At 38.8% G+C, this 12,424-nt stretch overlaps 1 protein-coding gene across 1 annotated transcript in view; it reads right to left on the bottom strand.

Annotated features, from left to right (window-relative positions):
• The window catches only part of GYS2 (glycogen synthase 2), a 79,517-nt gene extending 78,699 nt beyond the window's left edge, over window positions 1–818 (bottom strand). The window contains exon 1 of the mRNA XM_006155074.3: window positions 380–818. Coding sequence (XP_006155136.1) covers window positions 380–500 — 121 coding nt within the window. The 5' untranslated portion in view covers window positions 501–818. The remainder of the gene's footprint in view (window positions 1–379) is intronic.
• Window positions 819–12,424: the final 11,606 nt, after the last annotated feature.

Here is a 12,424-nt window from a genome sequence, read left to right as displayed (position 1 = left end):
AAAAAAAAAAAAAAAGATTCTAATCGGTCCTTATTACATAGACTTAAAGTAAAATTTTTAATTATGTTTTTTTGTTGAGGAAAGTCATAAATAAATATGAACTGTGTATTCCTATTTTATCATATATGGACTTAAATTTTTTTAATTTAAATGCACATTTTTTACAAGAACTAATATTTTTAGCTTTCTCCTTTAACAGATTCACTAGTCTAAGTTTCCACTGCCTGTTGCAATAGACAAGATTAAATGTAGCCTAAATTTATATTCCTCTTGGACTGCTTTCTTACTCACTGGCAACGCATCATTAGAGGGTCATTTGTTAAATCCTAAACTATATTGTTCACCAATCTGGCAAATGACCATCTTCAGAAATACGAACCTTTGTTGGTCACCTCCCAAGCAACTTCAAAAAGCAGCAACTCTTCTATGGGAAGATCTTCTACTTCCCACTGGGGAAGCCCACTGAGGGACGTCACTGATAAAGATCGGCCTCGGAGCATCCTTTGCCTAGTCCTCTGAAGCTTTTTGAATCCTTGTTTCAATTAATTGTAATCCCAGGAAAGGTGAATTTAGAAATGTAAAAATATACAGCTCGTTGTCATCAGGCTTCCGTAGCTTCTCATAGGAATACCCCAGCAGAATGGAATTCGTGAACTTCCCAGAGAATTTCCAGTAGAAGGAGAACTTTTTCGGTCCTCTCCACAGACTTTCTAACAAGTCCAGTGAGGACAATGCCGTAATCACTATCCACCCTAACGACCCAGAGAAGTAAACTCTTCTGGGTTTGGACTTGGGCAAGCACCTCCTGGAATAAACTGGACATGACACAACTCCAGCCCTTTAACCCTTGTCCTTTTGACCAAAATCCTAGACGCACACAGTCACCAGTGCTTATTTCATCACTTCCAAAGTGATCCAGTATTAGCAATTCCCCTCATAAAGCTCTTTAGCTTGCATATAAAATGGAACCTGCTTCTATGCTTAAATCCCTTTAGATTGCCTAGGTATTCTCTTTTGATACCTGTTGCCAGAGTTCTAAACAATATGTTGTTATTTGGTTCTACATATCCAAATTTTGACCATAAACATAGAACTTAAACTGTTCTCTGCTTCTTCATTACTTTTTTAGAAATTTTCCCCATGAAAAAGCATAAACCTCGGGAACCAGCAGTTAGCGTAATGGCTATGTCGCTGGACTCCCACGTAGTCGACCGTGGTTCACGTCCCGGACCTGGTGGCTTAAAACTCACGCCGGGCGCTTGTGCGTGCATGCCCAAGATCCCGAGAGGAGAATGGAGGAGAAGGGATTGCGGCGTGACCATCCCCCCTGGAGGGTGATTTCTCGCTTTCTGTCTCTATGTCTCTCTCTGTCTGTCTGGCGAGCACACGCGCCCTACAGTGAAAATCTCTCAAAAAAAAAAAAAAGCATAAACCTCAGCAGGTCTTTGGATATCATGTACAAAAAGTTTAATTGTGACTGATTAATGATCATCGGTTCATAATGTTAACGGGGTGGTAGAAATTAATTCGATCATATTCCTGCATCTACCTCAAATATTATGGAATTGATAAAAGATAATTTAATAGATGTAAAATTTTCAAATATGGGAAGAAAATTACAAAAGAAATTGGATTCTGAAATATCATCAAGATCACATTGCAAATAAATGTGATACATTTCCCTTTCCATGTGTTTGCAGAATGTAAGTATGTACTTGTATGTGCCAATTTATTTACACACACACACACATTATTCCTAAAGGGAGTAAGCATACTCACAAGCATGCTTAATTTTGATCCCAAATAAGTATTTTTACATTGTTATCCCATATAACAACAGAACTTAAGCTCACATAGTTTTACATTAGAATTAGAAAAATTATTACTCATTAATTCTATTTTAGAACCTATAGTTAAGTCTTCAGCCTTTTTTTTTCTATACAGTGGTCCTACTGACCTAAGGCTGTTTTATTGGGTCATCAGAAAAGTCATGACCCATTCTGATAGAAAAACAGAAAAATCCATCATGACTGGTTTTTTTTTTTTTTTTTAGAGGTTTTTCGCTATAGGGCGCGTGCACTCACCAGACAGACAGACAGAGACATAGAGACAGAAAGCGAGAAATCACCCCCCAGGGGGGATGGTCATGCCGCAATCCCTTCTCCTCCACTCTCCTCTCGGGATCTTGGGCACACACGCACACGCACCCGGCATGAGCTCTAAGCCACCGGGTCCAGGACGCGAACTGCGGTCGACTACGTGGGAATCAAGTGACATAGCCATTACGCTAACTGCTGGTTCCCCATCTTGACTTTTATAATGACCCAGTAATTACTTAAGATAGGTAAAACCATATTTTATTATGTAATATTAATAAACTTATATAAATCAAGTCCACTAAATATGTCCTTTATGATTTAGTGACATATTTGATTCTTATTTTTGTCTATAAAAGTAAAAGTAAATTTCACGGGGCCAGCAGGTGGCGTGGTGGTCAAGGCGATGGACGTTCTCACATGGCTGACCACGTTTTGAGTCCTGGACCTGGTGACTTGCTTTCTTACTTTTCCAATCTCCCTCTCTCTCTGTGGTCAAATTAAAATAAGTGAATGAATAAATAAAAATTAAATAATAATCCTTTAAAAAAAGTAAATTTGATCCAGCTGTTGCTGCACACAGCCAAGAGGCTGTGCCTGCAAGCCAGGACTGCATGGGAGGCATGGGTCTGACACTTAGTCTAAGCTAAAAGCTAGATACCGTGGTGAGCTACCAATTATCCCAGATGCTGGCCTGGACAGCAAAGCAAGAACTTATATTTAAAAAGACCATGATAGCACATATCTATAGTCCCAGCTGCAGTCTCAGTTAGGAGGCTAAGGCAGGAGGGTCACTTTGTGAGACCATGTATTAAAAAAAAAAAAAAGTAAAATTAAGTATGTAGTTAATTATCCATTTTTTTTTTCAGTTGGGAGACAAATGTTATACAGCTAATGAAAAAAAAACAGCTATTAGTATAAGTTAAGCTATGAAGCAAAATGATCAAAATGACTGTTGCCTTTACAAAATTATTCCCTTGTGTTGACATAACCTCTGAAGGTCCTGCAAATACACATTCCAATAAAACCAAACGGAAGGGCATGTTGACAGGGAGTGAGAATGGGGTGACAGGGTGATGGCAGACCTTCAGGTCTGATGTGTTTCATCTCTGCAATCTTGAGACTGGTTCATTCAGCATTGTACAGACCTCAGTCACGCGGACGGACAGTGTCCAACTGATACTTACTGTAAGACAGATTTATAAATTTATAGTACAGGTTGGTTGTGTGTTAGGCACTCAGGGGCTCAAGTCCAGTTGGCCATTTGTCAGCTATGTAAACTTGAGCTAATTTCTTTTTTTTTTTTTTTAAAAAAGTTTCATTTATTTATTTCTTCCATGAGTGACAGAGACAGACACAGTACTCCCAACAAGGTCTCACTGTGATCCTCCCCCAGCACCAGTCAGCCCCAGATCATGGGCAGACCTGGACCCAGTGTACTCAGCGAGGTCTCTGAATGTGAACCCTGGAATCTTCCCATGTGGGGCAGTCTTGCAGAGCTCTGTGTTTTACTGTTATGCCATTGTCCAGCCCTTTGAACTAACTTTTTTGGATTTTGTACTAAAATGTAAATGAAAGAAAGGACTTAATGTATTGCCTGATACTATGCCAACTACTTTAGGAATTCTCAGCCTTATTTATTTAAGTTTTTGGTAAAAGTGTGTTTGCTCACTGGAGAGAGAGAGCAAAAAAGAGAGAGTGAGGAATATAACCTCCTCCCCTTACAGAGGGTGGCCACACCACAGTCCCTTCTCCTCCACTGCCCTTTTGGGATTTGGGGCATGCACATACATGCACCCCATACATTTTCTAAGCCTCCAGGTCCTCAGTTCAACTCTGCCTTTGACCACGTGGTATCCAGCTGCCTTAACTGGCCCTCTCAGTGTTATTTATTTATTTATTTATTTTAAAGAATTAACTTTACTTATTAATTTATTTATTCTAATTTGACCAGAGAGATACACAGAGAGAGAGAGGGAAAGTGAGAAAGCAAGCTACCAGGTCCTGGACTCGAACCATGGTTGGCCACGTGGGAGTGTCCAGCACCTTAACCACCAAGCCATAGTGTAGTAAAAGCTTCCCCCTAGTGGCAAAAGTTATCATGGTGGAAGAAAGAGGTAGAAAAGGAGGCTAACTTTCCTCTAATTCTTTGAATATTGTGTGTGTATGTGTATATATATACACACACACATATATATATATTATACCATACATATGTTCATATATTAGCTATTCAAATGGTCAATTACATAAAACATTTCTAGGGGAAAATGACTTTAATTAACATATTTTATAACACACTAAAGGAAAATAAGTAGGATATAAAGTACAATAAAATGACTGACTCAGTTTCATAAAATTATATGTGTGTGCATATATATATATATATATACATAAATATACATACTTCTACTCTTGAAGTGTATATAGATATTTGTTTTAAGTGATAGTGATTTGATTAATATTTATGTGGCATGATTTGTTTACTTATATTTATTTATATTCTGTAAATTTTTTGCAACAAACATGTATACACAATTACTATACACAGAATAAGTAAAATAGTTTCCCAATTTAATCCTATCACCTCATAATCGTTTTGCACATTTCCCCTCTTATTATTTTGCTTTGAAGTTCCTGGTCCTTAGTTCTCATTTGGGGTTTTTGTGTAGAGTACCAGCCCTCTTCAGCAACACATCATTTCCTAATGAGCCCTCACAGTAGACTTACGGAACAATTTCAATCCTGTTACTTTTATTATTATTATTATTATTATTTTTAAGGTTTCTGCCATAGGGCATGTACATTTGTCAGAAAGAGACAGAGAGAAGCAATGAGAGAGAAGGTAAGAAATCATCCCCTGGGCGGGGGGGATGGGGGGGAAATGGCCATGCCACAGTCCTTTCTCCTTTATTCCCCTTGGATTTGGGGCATGCACACACACGTACTCAGCATGATTTTTCAAGCTGCTGTGTCTGGGACTTGAACCTCTGTTGGCCATGTGGAAGTCTAGCACGGTAACCACTATGCCACCTGCCGGCTTCAATCCTGTTACTTTCAACATGAGGGCTTTTTTTTCTAATTGTTGTCTCTTTACTGGTGAACACCATTTTCAAAATTGCTCTTTGAGTTGAGAAGTAAAATAAATGGAACCACTTGAAATATGTCCATACGATATCTTTATCCATGTTATCTGATGAATTCCCTGCTTTCAGACATATGTGCAGAGAAAAGCAGCGTAAAGGCAATAAGATTTGAAAAGGGGTCAGAAAAAGTCCGCTGCTTCACAGATCCCTGAATAGCCTGTTTTAGGGTTTATGGTAAAAACGCAAATGGATGAGGAAGGAACAGAAAGAGAAGAGTCATCCCGACCGAAAGTGAGATGAGTTTATCTAAGATGAGAGAAAGAGACTCAAAAATCCCTCATCCCTGAGTTCACACCCACACTAACATTTTATCATTCCATGAAAAAAGGTAACAGGGCAATTAGGGGAAAATGAAGACTTGTGTTTGGTTTCCTCAGTAAGTATTCCAGCAGGGGTCACTAAATACATTTAGAAAACTACACATGTGCTTTGCCCTTTTGGAATTTTCAAGACTCGATTGCCCTATAGCTGCATTTCCAAAATGAATCAGTTAACATTCTCTCTCTAAAGAGAGTACCTACTATGCGTTGCTGTTCTAACCGCTGAGGATCTTTTCAATAAACAATAGAAAAATTGCTACATTGGACACAAGATATTAATTTTGTAATGTGTCAGCAGCTGCTAAGTTTCTGAGATAAAACTACAAAATGATAAAGTACTTGGATAGAAATGGGTGCTTCAGCTGGGAAGGTCAAAAAAGAACGCTTTGAGAAAGTAATATTTGAACTAAGGCATAAAAAACAAGAAAGGAGTTGGGACCAGCAGATGGCATGATGGCGTAATGGTTATGTTGCTGGCCTCTCACGTGGCCAACCACAATTCAAGTCCCAGACCTGGGGGCTTAAAACTCATGCTGGGCACACGTGCATACGAGTCCAAAATCACAAGAGGAGAATGGAGAAGGAATTGTGGTGTGGCATCCTGACTAGGGCGTGATTTCCTCACTTTCTGTCTCTCCAACCAGTGCATGTGCCCTATACCAAAAATCTGTTTAAAAAAAATTTTTTTAAAGGCAACACTCGGAGATCTGGGGGAAGTGATTGTAAAGACTTGAACTCTTATAGAGGCAGGAAAAAGACCAATGTGTCTAGAGCCCACAGCTAAGGAATGAGGGAAAGTCTGGAGGTAATGAGGTTGGAGGAAAGCAGGAAGTAGATCCAAGAGTTGCTGGTTGTAATAGGTCATTGGAAGGTTTTAATCTGGGGAACTGGTCTACAAAATATACAAGAGGGGCTGGCAGGTGGCATGGTGGTTAAGGACACTGGACTCCTACATGGCCACCTGTGGTTCGAGTCGCGGATCTGATGGCTTGCTTTCTCACTTTCCCTCTCTCTCTCACTATGTCTCTCTCTAGTCAAATAAAAATAAATAAATAAAGTTAAATAAAATAATTATTAAAAACTAAAAAAGAAAGGCAAGAGAGGAAGTTTAGAGACTGAATTATGAAGCCTACATACCAGTCACTAATTCTAAATTTATAATTATGCCTTCTAAAATATAAAATTGTATCCCTTCTGTAGCTAATCTCATATTTTGTTCTCAATATTATAAAAACAGCAATGAATATGACTTATTTATCATTCAATCTTTCCTCTTAAGGTTAAAGAGAGTACTTTGATTTTTCAATGGAGCATCCCTACGTATTTCATTTCTGTATTTCCACTTGTCCATTATGTGCACGTTAGAATGAATGTGTTAAGATTGTGACTATCAAAGCCCAATTAAAGTGGAAAATTAAGTACACTATGTCAGGGACTGTGATCATGATTCTTTCCCTCATGAAGGTTACATTTTAGAAGGGAAACGTGTTTTTTTTGTTGTTTTGGTTTGGTTTTTTTTTTGAGAGAGAGAGGTTTTTCACTATAGGGTGCATGCGCTTGCCAGAAAGACAGAGAGAGACAGAGAGATAGAAAACAAGAAATCACCCCCCGGGGGGATGGCCACGCCACAATCCCTTCTCTTCCATTTTCCTCTCGGGATCTTGGGCATACACACACACGTGCCTGGCATGAGTTTAAGCCACCGGGTCCAGGACTCGAGCCATGGTTGACTACATGGGAGCCCAGCAACATAGCCATTACGCTAACTGCTGGTCCCGGGAAATGGGTATTAAGCAAGTAATTAAAGGGTTTTAAGGGTGATGATAGATGTACAGAGCTGTAAGAGCATGAAACAATGGAATTAGCCCATTCTAGAATATTGAGAGCTGGATCCCACATGGCTGATCATGGCTGGAGTCGAGTCCTGTTCCTGGTAATTTGAAAAATTGGGGCCAGCAGGTGGCATGGCCTCTAAGGGTGCTGGACTCCCGCATGGCCGACTGTGGTTCAAGTCCTGGACCTGGTGGCTTGCTTTCTCGCTTTCTCTCCCTCTCTCTTTTTGTTCCTCTCTGGTCAGATTAAAATAAATAAATGAATAATAAATGAAAGTTAAAAATAGAATAATTCTTTTTAAAAAAGATTACAAGAGTGTGTGTGTTGTGTGTCCCAAATCCGGATAGAATGAAGAAATGAAGGAAAATGGATTGTGGTGTAATCATTGGGTTAAAAAACTAAAATAGGGGAAGTTAAAATAAGAGGAAAGTTAAGAATGTGAGCAGTTCCCAGGCAGAGGACCTATCACATGTAAAGACTAATAAACATAAAGAAGGTGGCAAATTCAAGGAATTAAAAGAGCAATATACTCAGAATCAGAGACACTGATGTAGAAAGTGATTAGAAATGAAGTTGAATAAGTGGGGAGGAGCTATTAAGAATATTGAATTTATCTTAGTAACAAGAAAAAGCTGTGACAAGGCTCACAATATTTTATTTTTACATATTTAAAACTTGTAAGTTAAAGTGGAACATAAATAGCATATTGTAGTATAGTGCAGAAATCATAAATTCATAGAATTATCATGAAGTAAATACATTCGTATACCTGCCCAATAAAAAATTAGGTCACGAGGTAAATGGTGGCACAGCAGTAACACAACTGGACCTAGGAAGAGGTCCTCAGTTCACATAACAAGACCTCCGTCTACACGCTGGGCAAGCACATATGCCTATGATCCAGGTTAGCCAAGGCTGGGGGTGGATTATTGCAAGACCCTATTGGGAATGTCTAGCTCTCTCTTCCTTTATCTCTCTCATGGAAGAAATAAATAAATAGGCTTTCTAAGACAATTGAGACAAACCATACCAGAATGAATTTTTCAGAGTTTTCCTGAGGTCTGATTCCATGATGTGCCAGATATTACACAGTGAATCATTCTAAACTTTGCATTTTCCAAAGGGCACTCTCACTGCAAATGGAGAATGGATTTAGGAAGGATGAAACATAAATGATGTGTTTGTAATATGTTGGAGATGTAGTACATAAATGTTTAACTTCTGAAATTCAATTATATCTGCCAAAGAGAAGACAGAAAGAATAGGAAATCATAGTTTAAACAGCCAGAGAGAATCCTCTAAATGAAGAGGGATTTCTTCTCCCCAGAATCATGAGGAGCCTGGATTACTGTCCTACAGGTGATCTCAGAATTTGAGTATCTCGTTCGCTGAAAGTGCTCAAGGTCTAGCATATATATTTTGGCCATTGTCTCTACCCTGTATGATGTCTTTAGAGCCCAAATCAATTTAAAAAAAAAAAATAAAGACTCTAATGTGTCTAGCCAAGAAATGGTGCAATTTGTGATAGAAAGATGGCAGTGGGATTAAAGAGAAGTGGGTAATGAGATAAGTTTAAGAGTACAGGGCATGGAGTTGATTGGTTGTGGATGGAAAGTAAGGGTCAATGCCTAGGCTTCCAGTTTCCATAACTAAGAAGATGGTCATCTAGTGGCCAGATAAGAATTACTGAAGGAAGAAGAGATTTGCTTCAGAGGTGACGTAAATTCAATTTAGACATGGTAAGTTTGATATACGAGTCAGATCCCGAACAGGAACTTTTATACAAAGACCCTCAGATGAGAGAGCAGAGACACAGCTGGTAACTGAAGCCATGGGAGTGATGAGCTCTCAGGAAAAGGGAGTGCTGGGTGAGTAGAGCTCACAGGTAGCAGAGGTCCAGGAAGTTCAACTTTTAAGGGAGAAATCACAATGTGGTGCCCCAAGTTTTACTTAGTACACGCAGAGCTGCCATAAAAGTGAAATTATTTCTATTTTCTCTTGAAAAATCAGATCTGGTCATTCAAGATTTCATGTGCATACTTTCATGACGACAATCAGGTGGAGCTCAGTAAATCTGTCTCTTTAACGCTCCTACAGTCCCCTCAGTCTCCAAGAAGCTACTTTGCTCATTTATATTAACTGTCAGGTCGCTGAGAACATTGAGTTAACATTTTTTCCCCTAATGATAGAGGAAGGAATTAAACTGCAATTAACCTCATCTTACTGAGGACTACACGAGGGGTTTTGACCTTCGCTATTGAGATTATTTCAGTGGCAGTATAAATAGAATCTTACCCTGACACCTAAAACCTGCTTTTTTTTTTTTTTAACTTTCTCTAGATTTATTTTAAACTCCTTTTTCACTGAACAGAGTATACAAAACGAAGGGATTTCAAAAGGTAACTCCTGTGGATAAAGATGTGAAAGAATGAGATTTGAGGGAAGAGGAATAATACCTCCCTGGAGAAAAAGAGCAAGTCATCTGGCTAAGTTTGGCCAAATTTTGTGTTGCTTTGGTCTTTATTTCATTCTGTGGTGTCATTTTTAATAAAACCAGTATGACCAAATAGACTGGTTTTTTGTTTTGTTTTAGGCTTTTGCCCTAGGGCACATGTGCTGGCCAGAAACCGAGACAGAGAACGTGAGAAATCACCCCCAGGGGAGATGGCCCCACTGCATCCCTTTTCCTCCCTTTCCCTCTCAGGATTCTAGGCCTACACACACATGCACACATACCTGACCTGATTTTCAAGGTGCTGGGTCCAGGAGTCAAACTGTGGTCAGCCACGTGGGAGGTAATTAAATTTGTCCCAGGAGTATGTTTTGGAGATTAGTAAGAGTTTGTATGAATATCTTTGGTACAATGTCTGCCATGTCCTCCTTTGACTCAGAGTTCGGGAACTGCAGTCTAGATGCATGAGTCATCCTGATGGCAGCTCGAGCTGCTAGTCCGGTGCTGCCCTGATTTCTACTCAGGAGACCACTAGTTGGCCACCATCTGAACTCCCTTTTCCTCAAACTCTACTCAGGTGTAGGGATGCTGGTGGGCAAGTTGGAAGTACTGAGGTTTACTTTTCTGACACTCTACCAAGCTTCAGGTGTGAAATACAGCCAACTCTTATTTACACAGTGGTCTTATACAAAGCAGTGTATATACTATGAGAAAGTTTATAAAATAGACAATGGTTATATATAGGAGTGAATGCCAAACATGACAAAGGTAGTAAGTACAACTATACACATGGTGATATTAAGATCATGTATTTTTCCAAAATGGTATCATGGAAAGGCAGTAATATTTATTTGGCTTCTATTTTCTTTCTTTTTTTTTTTTAATAGAAAAAAAAAATTCACAGGGTTTATTTGGCTTCTATTTTCTTTCTTTTTTTTAATAGAAAAAAAGAAATTCACAGGGCCCGCATGTGGCGTGGTGATTAAGGTGCTGGAATTCCCACGTGGCCGATTGTGGTTCAAGTCCTGGACCTGGTGGCTTGCTTTCTCTCTTTCTCTGGCTGAACTCATGTGAAATAATAATAAATAAATAAAGTAAATGCTAAAAAAAAAAAAAAGAAAGAAAGAAAGAAAGAAAAAAATTCTAATGTTAGTACAGTTACTGCATTAAACTCGTCTCTGTGGGGGAAACTCCTGTTGCTAATCACCATCTTGACCTTCCTTGTCAAGGCTCAGTGCGTTTAGGTAAAACAGAGAATTGGTCCCACTCCATCCTGATGACCCTTATGCATCTTTTACCAGCAATGTTCATCAGATGTCTCCTTGAGGATATATTTATTTTTATTTAACTGTTTTTGTCAATCTAATTAATTGCTATTTATATATGTAGAAGGCATACAAGCATGTTCTCATTAAACATGATTCCCAGATGTGGTAGTGTCAGTCCAAGATGAAAAATCCTGTCACAGAGCTTACCCAGACCTATTATCATCACAATTTGATGAGGAAGTTAGAGTTTAACACTTAATGTTCACTCATACTTACATTAAAATTGTTCTCATCATAGTTTTCACAAGATCAGTTCTGGGCTATTTCTCAACCGCTGCGCTTGGAGGAGAATGTATTAGCGGATGTGGTTGGCAATTCTGCATGCACTTTTTCCTGATCAGTGACTATAAAATTGGGGTCTAGTAGGTGGCACAGTGGTTAAGGTACTCCAATGTGGTCGACAGCAGTTCGAGTCCTGGACCCAGAGGCTTAAAACTCACACTGGGCACATAAACGTACAAACCCAAAATCCCAAGGGGGAGAACTGAGGAGAAGGGATGGTCGTACTCCCAGGGGTGATTTCTTGCTCTGTCTTTCTCTGTCTCTCTGGCAAGTGCATGTGCCCTACAGCGAAAATCTCTAAAAATGAATGAATGAATAAATAAATAAATAAATCTCTTTGGTGTTTATTTAGGTTGGAGGTCGAGAAAGAACAGGGATATTAGAAAATGACAAGAATTCCTGTGCTAGCACAGTTTTTAACTGTTTTCTTTCTGAGTTTCTATGCCAGCTCGCAGATGGCAAATACACTTTATCTGTTTTTACAGGTCTTTCTAACTCAGTGCAATAAGGACACATGGAGCACACATACAAAGCACACTTGCCAACAGCAAATTTAAAAATAGCAATAATAATCTCTTTAAAAATGCAACTAATTTTCACCAAAAGAATATGAATAAAACTGATGTATACCCTTGGCTTGAGTTTTCTTCCAAATTTCATAATATGCAAAAGATGCTTTCCTTCTGGAAATATATCACATAATATCACAATTAGCTCAAAAGTAGTTCTTATGTAAGGAGCAGTATATTTCTGAAACTGAACAGGTAAAACAAGATAAAGGGGCTGCAGTAGAAGCAGATATCCCTCTGAGTAATCAGGTTGTAAAAGTAATGAGAAATGAATAATCAGGTTGTGAAGCATATAGTCTCTTCAAAAACAACCAAGGAAAAGTTCAAATTAAAGGTCGTTTATTATCTATTTAACAATTAGCCTACCACGTCATACATTCAAGAGAAAGATGGGCAAA

The sequence above is a fragment of the Tupaia chinensis genome, unplaced genomic scaffold, assembly GCF_000334495.1.
Source record: "Tupaia chinensis unplaced genomic scaffold, TupChi_1.0 Scaffold000434_1, whole genome shotgun sequence".
NCBI lineage: Eukaryota > Metazoa > Chordata > Mammalia > Scandentia > Tupaiidae > Tupaia > Tupaia belangeri.
This window is presented reverse-complemented; position numbering and strand designations above follow the sequence as displayed.